The 17185-nt window shown below is 41.1% G+C and overlaps 1 protein-coding gene across 4 annotated transcripts in view; it reads right to left on the minus strand.

Moving 5' to 3' along the window:
• RASSF8 (Ras association (RalGDS/AF-6) domain family (N-terminal) member 8) overlaps nucleotides 1-17185 on the minus strand; it is a 92457-nt gene that overhangs the window by 14909 nt on the left and 60363 nt on the right. For all 4 annotated transcript variants that reach the window (XM_004693201.2, XM_012732886.1, XM_012732887.1 and 1 more), the window contains one exon: nucleotides 1044-1247. In XM_004693201.2, coding sequence (XP_004693258.1) covers nucleotides 1044-1146 — 103 coding nt within the window. In that variant the 5' untranslated portion in view covers nucleotides 1147-1247. The remainder of the gene's footprint in view (nucleotides 1-1043; nucleotides 1248-17185) is intronic.

A 17185-nucleotide genomic window follows, 5' to 3' on the forward strand; every position in this document is an offset into this window, starting at 1 on the left:
GTAATCAAGTGTAGGTGAACAAATATAATTTTAGTTCCCAAATACAAGAAAATTTCTTTGGATGTGGAAACCTAGGATTTTCAGCATTATTTTAGTATATGAGTGTGCTGAACAGTAGTTAAGAAAAAGTTAAAAGACGTCAGTATGAAAATAAAGTCTGTTTCTGCATATCTGATTCTGTCACTACCACTCCAACACGGCATCTGCCATGTCTCAGGTGCTATATCCCTGCACAAAACACTGAAGGGCTATGGCGACAGCGAATTGTTTCAGTTTTGAGCTAACCTGACTCGCTTGCAACAGAAATGAGCATGACATAAAATAAACTCCTGCCAAGGGCTTCAGACACAAAGAGGCACTAAGTGCCTAGCATGGTGCTGAAACATACTTCCCACCTCAGAGTCGCTTGCTAGAGGGTGGATTTAAGATGCCGATATGAACCTTAACCCACACAACTAGCTTTACTGATAAAGGGGTTTATGCCCTTATCACCTTCCAAAAGTGAAGGCAACTAAAAAGTATGCATAAAATATAATCAAGATAAGCTAAGAGTGAGTAAGAAGAAAAGCTGCAAAGGAGAGGAGAATCAGGTGTTGTGTGGCCAGTAAGTGTGGCCCTCACCTTCACCGTAGGGATTAAAATCGTAACCATTGCTTTTTTAATGGCAAAAGCAGATATTTGATTGGTTGCCTTTTCTCCATATTCAGAAACAACTAGTAAGTATTTTTCCTAGTGAGGGGTGTGGGAAACAGAAGTATGTTTTGGCTTAAGAAAATATCTTGAGTTTCAGGAACACTGTTTAAGATGAACCACAGAAGAGAAGGCTGAGCAGACTCAAGACTCAAGATGAGGAAAATCTGGTGGTGGTCGTGGGGGGGGGGGGGAGAAAGAGGGAGGGCACAGAAAATAAGCCTCTTCATAGATCACCTACACATATCAGTCATCAGTGTGCTTTGAGACAGAGCTTGGGACCAATGCACAAAACAAGCAAGCAAGAAAAGGAAGCATAAAGCAACTGACCTCAGATGCCAGCATTCACTTACCTATTGCTTGAGCTAGGGCTATTACAACCTCCTGGCAAGTTGTGACTTCGGTGACCCCACAAACAATCCTCTGAATTCCATCTACCCATACTTTCAGTTCCATGGTGCACCAGCAGTCACCCAAGGGCCCTGAGACTGGTCATCAGGGTGTCAGGTCATGTTCTGGCTATGGGAACACGGAGAAGGCAATTTCTGTGTGGCCAACTAAAAAGGGAAAAAAATCATCGTCAGTGAAACTGATCTTAACATTTCTTCTATTGAGTAAATATTACACAAAACAAAATATGTTCAATATGAAATTTAATAACCCTGTTACCAAGAATAACCATGCACTTCCTTATTTTACCAAAATGAATTCAGAAGCAAAACTGCAACCACAGTGTTTCATGTTAGACTCTCTTAATTATAACTTTAATCGTAAAGTTTATCTCCATTAGGTAGAGAAATCTTATTTACTAGACCAAGCATTATCATTTAACACACCAACTACTTCTTTGGCTTTTAGATATTATCTTCAATATTAAAGAAATTAAAAGTTCTATTCATGTGAGGAATCACAAAAATGGAACCAATGTCCAGATTCTTGTCAGCAGTTGTGAGAGGCATCTCGTAAGCCCATTGTCTGTGTTCCAGGTGCCCAAGCCTCTTTCCTCCAGTGACCATGGGGGCTTCTGCACACAGATGCTCCAGAGCTGAGGCAGCAGGGGAGACCCAGGGCCAGGGAGGACTAGGGGAAGGAAAGGAATTCCTTTGATGCCTGATGATTTTCCCAGGTATGGACTGCCTGCTCTTTTCTAATTTATTTAATTAGGGTTCCATAATTATGTTAGTTATGAGTTAAATAATAATATAAACGGCATTTTCCTACTTGCCGTTTCCCTGGGAAAAACGACCCCAAAGCCAAAAGATGTTAAGAGATCCAATTAAGTAGAGCCACACTTCTCTGAGCCTGCAGGAAGAAGGACACATTATAGGGATGAGAGTAAAAGGGCTCCTGTGCTACTGACCCCAAACCACAGTGAGAGCAAGAAGGAAACAGAAGATCTGGCTTAAAACAAAGGTCCCCCCTCTCCCCCCCCCCCTTAAGGCATGTTGTTTACTGGCAATAGACAATGTGTTATTCTTCCTTGGGGCAAAATTAATACAAAAAAAAAAAAAAGACATTAGCAAATGGTGTTAAATATATTAAAATAATTTAGCTTCATTAAAATTATAAAAATATCAGTTGCATAGCTGAATTAAAAACAACAGAGCTGAGCTCTGTTTAATCTGTGGTCTCTCATTTTTCACTAAAAGATCTTAAAACTTCAAAAACCTTATAAGAAAGACAGCAGATTTCCCTTCCCAGACAGGGATTTCTGCCCTTTAAAAGAAATGCATGGGGCCTCCCTGGTGGCGCAGCGGGGTAAAGCACAGCACTAAGAAGCTAAGGCTACTTCTGCATGAGTTCAATCCCCGCCTGCCCCAGAGGTGATCCACATGGCACGGCAGACCTCTCCTGACCCGCCCGCTGCTCCCCTCAGCAGTGTACTTCGTCAGTTGGCCTGTTCTGCTCCCCACTCTGTCTCTGGTGAATCCTCCACCAGCCCCTGCACATCTTGCCTGTATACCCCAGTCCTGTATGCATAATGAATAAATATTGAAAAAAAAATGCACGAGGCTCATTTTTAAGTTCTAAAAAGTGTTTCAGTACACCCCCCCATTATTTTTCACATCTGAATGATCATTGTTTCACCTCAAATTTTTATTCATTAAGTGAACACAGATGAACAAAAAGCACATGCACATCTGTTAAGTATTACAGAGAACAGTAATGCTGTGGGAACAGACTGTACATAGATAACACTGCTCAGTTCACATAAACGCACAGGCTGCTGATCCCATGACCAGACTCCCACTACGGCTCCTCACAAGGGAGACCCTGCCTGCATTTTTATTTTACCACCACTAATAACATCGTTCCAGCTTGAATCCTTGAGGGCAGGAAATGCCTTAATGGATCAGATCAATGGTCCAAAATTTTATTTCTAGGAGGACTGCTGTTTTGAGTATATGGCTTCCACCAGCTTTGGAGTTGTCCTGACCATTGCCCCAGCTTCCATAAGGAGTTGTGGAGACAGCCTTGTCCCCCCCTCTTCCGACAGAAACCCAGCAGCTATATTGGTAGAGACATAGTCCCTCTTCCTTATCCACAGAGCCCTGGCTTGGCTGGGGGAGGCAGGAGAGTTGTAGAGACAGACTCATTCCTCCCTCCTCCCACAGAAACCCTTGCTCCCTACCAGCAGCTATACCACCTTCTCTACCACCTGCTTCCCACAGCTAGACTAAGGAAAGAGGGGTCCTACGCTTTCGGTATGTGTGGTGGATAGGTCATCACTGGGACTGAGGGCTCGGGGAGCAAAAGCGTGTTGGCATCTCAGTTGGAATTCAGAATAAATTTTGCCGTGGAAACAGCAAGATGGGTGGAAATGAGGTTCCACTGCAGAGTATTGATACATGTGCCATTGTTCTTATTATGAGGTTTCTATATGCCAATTATGATCGTTTTAATCACTTCTATAATGAAGCATTAGGTTTAGTTAGTACCAGGCTACTGCAGAACAGAGCTCTCTATTTAATAACCAGTTATGGCCCTCAGGAACCCAACATTTACGCATGTGGAAACAGTCCCTTTTCCTTACCCGTGGAGTCCTGACTTGTGAATTCTCCTCATCAGACTAATCTGGGGACCCAAGTCCCTGCATGTGGCACTGTCCCAGTCTCTGGCAAAGGTGTCAGTACCTGCCCAGCATACTTGACTGAGGCTGTATTTGACACTGCCTGCTGTCCGGCTTTCCCATCTGGCTGGCACTGTGGCCTGGCATGTTTGCCGTTCCAGGCACTGCTGACTTCATGGCCAAAGGACACCCCAGCAGGTGTGCAACTGGGGTCTGTGGTTCTGGGATGTGATGGAGAAGATCGTGCTTGCCAGTGAGTCTTGCTCCCAGAGGTGTTACAGTGCTTCTGGCTTTGTGTTCAGTGCAAATGTCAACAATGCACACTAATGTCTATAAACAGGAAAACACAAAACCAGGGTGTGTTCTGACTATCTGATGCAAATATCATGACCTACGCCTCTCCCATAAACAAGGGCTCCATACACCCCGACTTTACAAAACACAACCCCCTGCGGATGACAAGAATCGAGTGCGTTGTGTGTCAGTGGTAGAGCCTCCCAGTGATGGCAGCCCTCTACCTGATGAGCAAACCAAACCTCATGTTTTCTGAGTGTGCAGGGGGCTCACTGCTAAGTCGAACATTCCTTCAGTGTTGGCACTGTTTAAGATCTGAGGTTCCTGCAGACCAGCTTTCTTTGTATACACATAAATAAACTACAAATAAAGTGGGTCATGCTGAAGCTCCCATTTTACAGCAAATGCTTGCCACTGGCTACCTGGGTATCCTAGACAGAGATTCGACACAATGAATATGACACATTCTGAACAGATATACTAGAACTACTAAGAACTGGATACTGAAATTCTCCTTTGTACAGATAGGAAAAAACAAAAACAGAAGGAAATTTGGATTACCTTACCCTAAAATGACTGTGATGTGGAAATTAAGTGACCTAATGCAGCCTCACTGTCAGCAACTAGAAAGCATTAGTTTTTAAATCTTCAAGTAAGATGCTGAGATGAGGAAAAAACTTATGGGTGGTTGCTGCCTGTGGGGTCCAGAGAGGCGCTGAAAATGAAGAACCACTTGAGAGCATGGTGGGTGGAACTTGTGTGAGGAGAGGAGAGAATCACACAGCAGGAGGGAGGAAGAAAGCAGAGCTTAGGAGACACAGGTGTAATTTTGGGGAACTGTGGAGGTGTTCATCACAGGTCACCTGCTTGAGTTGCAGCCTCAGGCGAGTCTAGAACACTCTTACTTCTGCATACCCACTTAATGGTAAGCTGCTTTTACTCCACCCATCATTTCGTTACAGTGCAGTTAGTTCTGTGAAGGTTGTCAGGTGAGCAGATGCTCACAGGGCCACCCTCAGAAGAGGGTGTTCAGGAAGACAGACTGGGTTATAGGACAAGGGCTCCCCAAAACGAACCTCCAAGAACAGAAATCCTGTGAGGTGTACCCAGGGCAACATTTCACAATATATTGTCTCCAGGAGGAAAGATAAAGATCCTGATACCCCAACAATAGGGGAACAAGCTAAACTTTATTCAAATCAGTGACTTAGTCTGTGTTAGAGTGTGAGTGGGAAAGGGGGGGAGGGTAGGGAGCTGCCCATAAAATAGCCCCCTGAACTAGAGTCTATAATGACTAACTTCTGGAAAATATGCCTATGCATAAAAAAAGATCTCTACCAGCCCTGCCACATTTAGAGGCACTAGAAGTAAAGCTATTTCAAGCTTCACTTGTAAAAACAATACAGAACAAATAAGAAAATATACTAAGAGTCCTGGCATTCATTCATGTGACGTCTTCATGGCCACACTTAATCTTTAGAAACCTGTCTAACCATACATAGCATTTTAAAAATTCAGAATGCTAAGCAATCTCTACCCTGCTACTTGCCAGACCTAATAAGCCCATACACTGTCCTCCACTATCTGCCCTGGGGTCACAGCATGTAAACACAACAGTGATTTCAAATTTCCAAAATCCTGTGTGCTCAAGTACCCACCATGCAGTGGAGACAAGGGGCATACATACTCCCCTGCTACAGGTGGGGTCCTGCTCACTTATTCCTCACAACACAGTTCAGCAGTTAGGTATCATTTGTCTAATTTTTTTTAAAAAAAGATTTACTTATGTTTACAGATCTGAGATACAGGTCAGAGGGTGAGAGGATTCACCAGAGACAGAGCAGGGAGAAGAACAGGCAGACTGATAAAGTACATTGCTGAGGGGAGCAGCAGGTGGGTCAGAAGAGGTCGTCCACACCATGTGGGTCAGCTCTCTGGCTGGGGACTGAACTTGTTCGTCAGTGGCTTCGGAGAGCTTCATAATGCGGTGCTTTAACCCGTGTGCCACCAGGGAGAGCCCTCATTTGTCTCATTTTAAAGATGAGAAAATTGAATCTCAGAGAGCTCAAATAACTAACTAACCCAGGTCACAAAGCTAGCAACTAGGGATTGCTATATGAACATATATTTTCAAAAAAGATGCTAAGGAACAAAAAAAAAAAAAAAAAAAAAAAAAATGGCCAGGCTGTATAACAAAGATTTGCTAAGAAATCCTATCTCACATCTCCTGGAAATTTATTCCTATGAACAAATAACAGTCAGACCACATGTACAGATGTGTCATTCCAGTTGAAAGGAAAGAGGTCATCCAACTAAATGATGCGAAAAACCAGAGAGAAAAGGATGCTAACCCATGCGAACACACAACCCAGAGTACCTCTTATAAACACATGTGCCAGCAAAATGAACGTCTTCTGGTCAGGTTCAATTTTCAGCACCAATTATTCTTTCATTTTGGGAAAATTACATCCAGATTTATGTGTACAGGGTCCTAAATGAAATGTTTCTACATTTGAGGTAATTTTTACCTCCTGCCCTAAATACAAAGCAAAGCTTCTTAGAGATTTCCTGGATTCTCTTTGGGTTCACAGTATCAAAAATTCCCCTCTGGAATTGGAATAAGCCTTTTTTTTTTTTTTTTTTTTAAATCAAGCAAACACTGATTAGTGGGAACATGCATCAGGCTTTGATTCTGAGTCTACTACTTACCATGTGACTTAAAATGCGTAACTATTCTAGTGGCATTTGTGAGAAATGGAATTGTTTTTTAAATGTACCAAGTGCAGGGGGTGGCACAAAGGACAGACTAAGCATGCTTTGTGTGTGGAATCAAACTTTTTTTTAAATTGAGGTAATGTGATTTTAGATTGCTGTTTGTATTTTGGAAGTACAGGAACGTTCCCCCAAACCCCCCCCCCCCCCCCACCTGGCTTTCTGGTGCTGTTACATAGCACTCCCACTACCAGAACATCCACAGCCCCCCACCATAGGCCACCGTGTTCCTCCCCCCTTTGTTGTTGACCCACTCCATTCCCTCTGAATGTCTCGCCCCCTTTGTTATTGACCCCCTCCATTCCCTCTGAATGCCTCGGTTCTGTGGTCAGCTTTCAAGGGCTAGTCTTTGAGACTGACTTTATCCGACCCTTCTATATTCCACATGTAAGTGACATGGTCCAGTATTTGTCTTCCCCGATTTATTTTGCTTAGTAAAATCTCCTCTTACTCTATCTACTTTGCCATAGATAACATGAGTTTATCTTTCTTGATCACTGACCAGTATTACATCATATATATATGCCACATCTTCTTGAAACCACTCATCTGTTTTGGGGCACTTAAGTTATTTCCACAGCCTGGCTATTGTAAACAGTGCTGCTATGAATACAGGAGTGCAGATTTTCCTTTGAGTTAGTGTTTTGTATTCTTTGGTAGGTACCTAGGAGTGTAATGACAGATTCATTCTGAATATTTTGAGAAACTGCCAAATTGCTTCCCATAGGGTCTAGACCAGTCTACATTTCCATCAAGAGTGTAAGAGGGCTCATTTTTCTCTACACCCTGACCAGCACTTGTTAAAAATTCTAACTTTAAAAAATTATAAACTTTTTCTAATGAAGGAATAATAGACAAGTACATTTTCAGGAACACTTACTTTGAATATCTGAAAGAAAAGTTGGGTCATCATATTATGTATCTTAATACCAAAGTTTTAAGTGAAGATTTCTAATCTCATTAATCTATATTAAAAATTTAAAATTATCTCCACAGCTGATGTAAATATTATATGATTCAAATTGAAGTTCTGTTATGAAAATAAATCTTTTTATTAAGAGCCACCACTTCTTAAAAAAGTAAACTTTAATTTAACATCAAATTAAGTATAAGAGCCATTACTTTCACTGAAGTTTCTTATTCATACTCAACCTCCTGACAGCTTTTTGACAACTACCATTTCTAAATCACTTACCACGCTTTACTTGTCTATGTCTACTTTAAAATGAAGACTTCTCCATGCCTAGAGGAGTTTGTAAACTGTGTCAGAAATAATCTTTTGCCAGGATGTACTTATGGATGAACTAACAATTTGAGTAAATTTTGACATACCAATGAAAGTTTTGAGCACAAATAAAAGATCTTTATAAATATATAAGTATCACCTGAGAAAACATAAAATCTTTATAATTATCCATTTTAGAAAACAGTTGTGATTCCAGTAGCCAAAGCAGGTCTCAAAAGTAAGCTCTGATTCAAAGGAGTTTCTTTTACCAGTCTAACATAACGACACCACCAAGAAGTCATCTCTGTCTACCCCTTCCCTTCATGGTTACTATTTGTAAAAGCATTCTAATACCCCATGGAAACACAAGGACATCCATTAGAATGACATCTTTGGCATTTAGCTGACAGGACACTAATAAAGCAAGGGTCCTGCATGGATTTAAGTTGGGAACATCATATACTGAAAGGGTAACAGGAGAAGGCACAGAGAAAGGTCAGAGAGCCATGGGTGGCTTGAGACAGAGGTCACTTATTCGGTCATGGGAATGACCAAGACGACTACACAGAGCTGTACAGTTCCCTCTCAAGGATCCAGAGGCCTGGTAGCCCTCACTCTAAGTTGGTGTCCACAGTGGCTGAATCTCTCCTTAGCAGTCAGTCACAGTCCTGAGCCAAGGTTAACTGAAGCAGCACCACTCCATAGCATCAACACTAATCTCAGCGTATGCAGCTTTCTTCTATATTTTCCCTACTTTCAGCCATCCCAGGCTTGCCAAGTTTGTTCTCGTAAGTGACAAGTATACTCTAAGTACAGCTGGTTCTACTCGGTAAAGGTCGGTAAAGGTTCCAAGGAAGGTCCCAACTCACAGGAGAATTGTCAGGGAGGGGAGGGCATGCAAAGGGCTATACATTTTCCTGGCACATGCAGGTCACTCACGCACAAGTCCACTTAGCCAAATGGAGAGCACAGCTAGCTTCTCAGAGCTAGCCACCCACTGGCCACGTACTGTCACCATCTCACCGAAAACCAAAGGCAGAAATATCATTTGATGAAGAGAAGTTCCAATATCTATACATTAATCAATGTCAGTAGCACCATTCTTTGGAATAATGTAACTTTGGGTTACTCTGAAAACAAGTTAAATGATTGGGCTTTACACTGCCCTAGTGCAAAACACACACACAGTGCCAGTACATAGATTTGGAGGGAGTTGTTCTTGTAAAAAGCTTCAGTTAAAATGGGGATTCCATATGTTCCATATTTAACAAGATACCACTGGCTCCCCTTTCTTGCTGTAGTTTTATGAAAGGAACTGAAGGAGCCATCCATTTGACAATTTTATTTCACATTAGGGTCCAGTCTACTTTGGGGCCCTTGAGAGACAGCTGGAGGCATGTGGTGGCACTGAGTCCCTTGATGTTGTAGTTCCCTTCGGGCTGTGCCCAGAGAAAAACCACACTTTCAATCTCAAAAGTGAAACACTGCTGAATCCACATTGGTAAGATTATACTTTCCGCTGCATCTGTTAATTCAGGATCTTCTTCTATAGTCAACAGAAAGCCAAAAGTGACTTGTGAGGTTATAATGTGCCCCTCCTGAAAATAATTACTGAAAACTTGATATTTTCAAAGGTAGGTTTCAGTAAAGATTTGTGGTATTTCTTCTTGCACACATACTTTGGTGCCTTCACAGTGAATTGACCCTTCAAATATAAACATGACCCTGCTTTTTAGGGAATCCAGCAACAAGAGTAAGAAATAGCTAACACTTAAAAGACTTCTACTATCAGTAGATGCCAAGTAAATTATTTTATAAATACACCAGTTTATTTAATCCTTTCTATACTTATCCATAGCTCTACAGGACATGAAATGTTATTAAACAAATGAGAAATCAGTAACTCACTAAGTCACTTAGCTAGCAAGTGGCAGATAATCTAATATAAATCCTATGATTGTTAAAACATTACTTATATTTATGAAATAATCTATAAGTGAAGTTTATGAGGAAACTTACAATCACCAATCCCGGCCCAGGAGAGAAAGGAAATGTACCCTAGGGAGTTATAAATATCAACCTGGCTCAGAGAATATTAGATCAACCTTAATCACTGTGACCAAACTGAGAAGGAGCAAAGAGCTGAGGTTTGGTGATCAAATCAAAGTTGGTAAGGGCTATAGAACCCCCAAAGCTCCTATCAGGAGATGGTCCTCTCTGACCACCCAGCTCAGCAAAACAGGAATAGACCTTGGGTCAAAATGAGAATGTTCTAAGACCTCCCCAATCTATGTCCTTGCTACTACAGAAGATGTCTACAAGGCAGAATCCTTTTTCTTCTCCACACTTGGATAGACAGGGCTACTTCACTAGTGTCTTTTATCCATTTAGTGACAGCAAATTAGTCCCAGTACCATCTAGTCACCACTCAGGTATGATGTGTCTGTCCCCTGAATTCTGATTTATGACACGCTGCAATGAAATCCATGATTTCATTTAATGGGGGAATAAAAGTAAATTTATTTTTCATCTGTAAAATCAAGATCACTATGAACTTCTCATTCATAATAGCATGAGTGTTGAGCCCATCAATTCTGACAAACAAGACCATTTTTAGCATTACAATGAGGTATGCAAACTTTTCAACAAAATATTGCTTTAATTTATGGCTACAATCGTGACTTCAAATATTCAAACCTCATATGTCAAAACATGTTCCTTTGCAGGTATATGTTTCTAAGGTAAATTAATATGGGAAGATTTAAAAGCCAAAATAATGTGGGGAGGAAATAATAAAAAATGAAATACATAAATCTGAGGAAGACTTGCGTGTCTGATTCTGCTAAGCTCAATTTTAACATGTAATGAACAGAGTATAAACACGGAACAGTTTAGATGTTCACTAAGTACTATCCTTACTTAATCAAGTACTAAATGTTTTAAGAGCATGGAAGCCAGACATTGTATTTGGCAATATAAAGGTGAATAATCCCTAAGCAATTTTTGATAAACTGGAATTATTTCAGTTCATAGAGAAAAAAATTAAAATTCCCATTTGAGTGTAGTGAAAAAGTAGTTTTTAAGACTTAAGAATAATTTTGCTTATTCTACTTATTTTCTGAATATGTGAAATCAAGATCACTATTCAATTAATTGAATTCCATGAAATCTCTAGATGGTATGTGAAAATACTGGAATCCTTTGGTGACATTTTAAAGGACCAGGTATTTTCACAGTGTTTGATGGAGGTTAATTATTCAGTGGAATGAGACAAAGATGCTACTGTTCTAAATTGCCACACTTTATTCCCCATGTTATCCTTTGTTGCAACTTTTTGTAAAAAAGTGATAGTATGTGCTACTCTGTAATCAGGTGGGGGCAAGTTTTAGAGTTAAGGTAAGGATTCTTGCACTGTTTGGAGGGCATTCTGTATCATCCGAGAGGACAGAAGCTAAAGCTGAGGTGTGCACAGTGAAATGACAGGCGAGTGACTAGATATTTTCTCTCTTCAGTGGTGCTGACCTATGTGGTACTGGGCTGGACTGTACCTTCACATAGGAGGGCTGGGCTTGGGCCGGTTGCTGCTGCTGGGGGCGATGTTGACATCAAGGGGTTTGTTGGCCCCTAGTCAGACCTTACCTTGAGCACACAAGAAAGCAAGTGGCTTCATTGCTGGTAGCAGCAACAGAGCGATTCCTATTGCAAAATCCCCTCACATTTTACAAATTGACTTGCAAACTAGGGACAGGGGATCCTTAGTTTTAAATGTTTAAATAAGTTTGCCTGCATTTCATTAATATATATGACTGTTATATTTTATTAGGTCCTACAGAATAGTGAGCAAGTTGAGCACTGCTAATCCAGCAGTTATCATGGCAAGAACTTGGCCAAGAACTGCCCCAACATAACTGCCCCAGTGAGCTGCAGCAGGGGGTGGGGGTGTTGCTAGGGGAGCAATAGCAAGGTAGGAAGTCACCGGCCAGGCAAAAGAGCAGGAAATGGCCCTGGAATAATGGACTTGCTCAGCCACTAAAAAAGCTGGATTTCTTCCTTTCTTTTTTAAAGATTTATTTATGTATACAGAACTGGGGTATAGGCCAGAGGTGCAGAGGGGCGGTGAGAGGGTTCACCAGAGACTGTGGGGAGCAGAGCAGACAGACTGATGAAGTACACTGCTGAGGGGAGCAGCAGGCGAGTCAGGAGAGGTCTGTCACTCTACATGGGTCACCTCCAGGTCAGGGGATTGAACTTGCACTGAAGCGGCTGCAGCTCACTTGCAGTGCTGTGTTCTAACCTGCTGCACCACCGGGCAGGGCCAAAACTGGATTTCTAAAACATTTTCATGAGAGTATAACATATTACAGAGAAACTCAGGCATTTTAAGCATGGTGAACTTTCATAAAGCATATACATGGGTCAATTCGCTTCCCAGATGAGGAAGACCTCTGCCCATTGTCCCAGGTCACGGCTGGAAGACCCCCATTGTCCTGACCTCTTCTGACCAGAGGGAGTGCCACCTGCTTTCAACTCTATAAAGGGAGCTCCTGCAGGAAGTGGTGTCACTTCTGTGATGTAATGCTGTTTGCTGACCTTCATCATCTTGTCATGTATAGAAGTAGTTCATTCCTTCCTACCACAGCAGAGATTTCTACTGTAGAAGTAAAACAATTTGCTCACTAAGATACTGTTGGTGGACACAGGGTTGATTCTGGCTGCAGGTTACATTGCGTAATCTACCCAGGTCCGGGACTGCCGTGCCCAGCAACTGTCTGATGCTGGGTCCCTGACTCTGTAGCAAGCCTCTCTGTAGCTCCACTTTATAACCAGTTGGAGAGAAATCATGCTAAATTACCAGTTGGGCCCCACACTCCTGCTCAGCATCCTCCCAAGGATACACTGTCCTTGGATACAATCCAAACTCCTTGCATGTGGCTGTTGGACTATGACCTCTTGATTAGAGGACACTTCTTCGAAATACCCCCCCCCAACACATACACCCTAGGTCCCATACTGAGAAATTTAGATTCTCTGAATTAGTCACTCTTTCAAGCATTACTGCAAAGGCTGCGCTTTCTCCTTGGAAAACACTTCTGATTGCTGCAAGTGCTCCAAACTCATTTTCATCCCCTTCAAGGCATCTTTCTGCAAACCTTAGCCACCTCTTTTGCTCTGGAGGTAGTCCTGCCCTGCACTCCCAGAGCACCATGTTGCTTTCTTATGAGGCTCGTCTGCTCAGCTTCCCTAGTTCCCAGACCACCTGCAGAACCCTCAGCATGGCAGCTCACTCCATGGGCCCACAGAGGACACAGGCACTAACTGCATAGGACAGAAGTGGACAGGTCGTATTTGGACAGAAATGGACAAATGTGCCATGGCCAGAAATGGACAGGTACTGGAGCAAGCACAGTACTACTGAGAAAATGTCAGCATGAACCCAGATGTGATAAAGTCAATTGGAGTCTTGCAGTACCAATTAGTTACCCAGAAGGATAATGGCACTGCTATGACCACCCCGCTACACTGCAGAGTCTGTGGATCTATCTCAAGACAAGTTCTTAAAGAAGGATAATAGTTTTAATTTACAACATGAGTGGCTTGCATGTGCTAAGTAAAGCAGTCAATTGAAATCATATCATGGATATTAGTTTTTAAATGCTCAGTGAAAGGAAATAACAAGTACATCACACCTTTGAAAAAACAGATAGAAAACTAAGCAAAAAGCAATGTTGTAAGTTGTGCAGAGAGGGGGAAAACCATGTAGTAGAAAATTCCCGTGACACAGCTCTTTCTCAACACCTTATCATTTAAGCAAAGCTTTTCCCTCCCTGAGAACAAATTAATCAAAATAGGGCAAATGTCACCAGCCTTTAATAAAGACATGCTCCACCCTATACACTCTGAGGGCTTTAATAAAAAGCATGTAAGGAATCTAATGACATCAAAACAAAGGAATTGTTAAAATAAACAGCACAGCTCTCTCAAGCCATTTTCAGATTCCCGTTTATAAGTTACCTATCTAAGTAACTTGTCTAAGATAATGAAGACAAATAGACCCAAAGAGAGAGCTGTGGTTAATATTCTCCCCATTTCAGAGCTCAGGAATCCAACCTCTGCTCTTTTCCCAACTGTTCTTCCAAATATTTTATTTGTTGTTTTAATCAACAAGCTCTTAAATTGCTATGCTTAGCTCCTTTAGGTGGGAAAAGATAAACTAATTATTTTTGACTTTATTTTTTCTGAAAATAACTAAATGGACATATATCTTACTTCATTTTTCAAACTAGACTCTAAATATTCCATAACATTTGCAATAGCTAGCATTTCACTTTTTCAATACAAGTCTACATAAAGTTGTTAAGTTTTGGTATTCTGAATTTGTCAGAGCAATAAACCTTTCTGTTAAAGAATTTTGCATCTGGAGCTTAGAAGACAGATCCAGCACTGCAAGTATCTGAGGTGAACCTACACCTTATTCATGTGTCTCAACCTTTGAATTCTTTAGAACCATACTTTAAGTTCAGAACATAGACCTATCCCACACTAGCAATATAGGGTGCTATGCTGTCTGGGGGTGCTGGCTGTCAGGAGCACTCACGGCTCCCTGTCAATTGGCCAGAGACTAGACAATGGATTTGAAGGAGTGTCTTCAAGGGCAGTGAGGGGAGGCTGTGATGTTCAGGTAGGGGCATTAAATGCATTTTCAACTGAGTGTTATTTTCAGCTTTCAACTGGCTTACTAAGATGTCATTGTATCAGTAGTGGAGGAAGAGCTGTGGTCTGATGATGCCCCTAACTGTTATCTCTTTAGCATCATTGCACACATTTATATTAGGGTGTCCTTTAAGACTGATTTAGACTTGTGATTTAGCACTTTATTCTATATCTATTTATTTTTTACTTTGTTAAACAGAGAAAGGAGTCAAATTGCTCCTCCAATCTTCTCTGACCCAGGTTTCACATTCTCACAAGGTGAATGTGGCCTTTTAATTATGTGCCTATCCTTTTAACAATGACAGCTCTTAAGGTGGTTTTTATAAAATGAATTGCCTGGAATATAAAGTGATTTTGTAAAGATTTTTTCTTGAACCTCTCAGACTACTTTCAAGTTTGTATCATTTTAATGTATACACACAGAGAGTTTCCAACTGCCCATCTTGTGGTCATAATGTGAGCTAGTTAAATTAATGAATTACTTGGCCCTCCCTGTTGGTGCAACAGGTTAAAGCGCAGCACTGCAAGCCAGCCACAGTGCAAGCGCTTCAGTGCAAGTTCGATCCCTGGCCCTGGCGGTGACCCACAAAGTGCAGCAGTCCTCTCCTGTCTTGCCTGCTGCTCCCCTCAGCAGTGCGTTTCGTCGATCTGCCTGTTCTGCTCCTCAATGTCTCTTGCAAATCCTCTCGCTGCCTCTGCACCTCTGGCCTGTACCCCAGTTCTATATGCATAAACAAATAAATCTTTAAAAATATAAATTAACGAATTACCCTGTGGATATGTGGTCAAGTTATATAACCATTCAGAGTGAAAATCAAGAGATCTACACATTTTTCATTCCCTAAGTTTCCACAAGTCCATAATAATACTACTACTTCAATTGAGATCCCAGAGCAGTGAAAGAGTATAGGCCTCTAGGGAATGTACTAAACCATGAAATACTGTAGATGTGATTACTAATGTAAGAAAGCTTTGAAACTCATGGCTTGTAGCCAAATACACTGTAAGATTTCACTCATATGTAGTATGTAGAGAAAACAAACATATGAGCTACATAAAACAAAAATAAACTTTTGCACGATAAGACCAATTAGTGGTTAGAAAGGAAGGGGAAGGAGGGTCTGGATAATCTGGACAAAGAGGTTCACCACATGACAAAGTACAAAACTGGACATTTAGCAGAGAACATAACATCATATACACACACTGATTTATAATGATGTACATCTGAAACTTGCATATTATTATAATACAATGTTACTTCAAAAACAAAAACAAAAACCTAGCCAAGGCTAAACTCATGGCTTATGTTTCAACCTGCCAAATAACAACATATTCAGGGCAAAGAGAGATTAAATAAGTTTTAGACTGAAAATCACACAGAAGAAAGCTATACAAATAGCTATATAACATTCATGATGGTTCTGTACATTTATTGACTGACTAGAAAACAACAAGGGGTCACAGGTCAGTAAGGCTTCAGCAGTGACCTTACTGATGAAACAGGAAGCCAGGATTCTCGGCCCAAGGACTTAGTCCTGGGAGGTGGGTGGAGGGGAGGGGGCACCAAAGAGCCAGTGGTGGGGGCAAGGACCTGTTGCTCCCAGAGGCCTTTGTCCACAGCCCATCATACAGAAGCCTAGAAACACAAACCCGATCTCTTTTTGGAAGATTGGAAGATCCTCCATGACTTAAATGTACCTAAAAGTGACACAATGACTAAGGGGAAGGAATTGCTTTTTTTTTGGTCAATTGGAATTCAAGAAATCAATTATTTTGTGCTAAGTTATTGCAACAAAAATCACACACTAAGGATCTACAAAATATCCTAATTTCTTTTTTAGATGTCAAAAATACTAGTTGTGATTTAAGAATTAAAAAATGCAAAATCAGTGAAAATATTACTAAAACAACAAAATCATCATTGTCTAGGTGAATCAAAAGCTAAATAAATTTGAGAAGAGAATTATCAAAGAAAATCAATTACTATTTCAACAAGCTCTTTGTTAATCAGAGTACCAGGGTGAGAAATTCAGCAACACATGGTATTATATATTAAAAATATATGTAGATGATACTCTTTTGCTTTCTGTGCTAATTCATTAAGTCTAGGCAAAGCAATTAATTTCTTGGAATGAAGCCATGAACTGTGTATATATATAAATCCCCTCCACTCCTGGTCCCAGGGTGATGACTTCAAAATAACAGTGCAAGAACATGGAGATGAAACTCATACTTTCAGAAAAATCAGTAGATGATGATGATATGGCAATCATCAATTCCTTGCAGTGTTAACGCACCATGAATGCACACAGAGAAGAAGGATTATCATAGGAGAATCACTACAATTCTGAGACCATACTTTTCTAGGCTGAAAAGTTCAAATGGTGCTGGCAAGTAGTAGATTTATAGTTGGGCAAAGC

The sequence above is a fragment of the Condylura cristata genome, unplaced genomic scaffold (genome assembly GCF_000260355.1).
Source record: "Condylura cristata isolate star-nosed mole 26May11 unplaced genomic scaffold, ConCri1.0 scaffold00036, whole genome shotgun sequence".
In the NCBI taxonomy this organism is placed as follows: domain Eukaryota; kingdom Metazoa; phylum Chordata; class Mammalia; order Eulipotyphla; family Talpidae; genus Condylura; species Condylura cristata.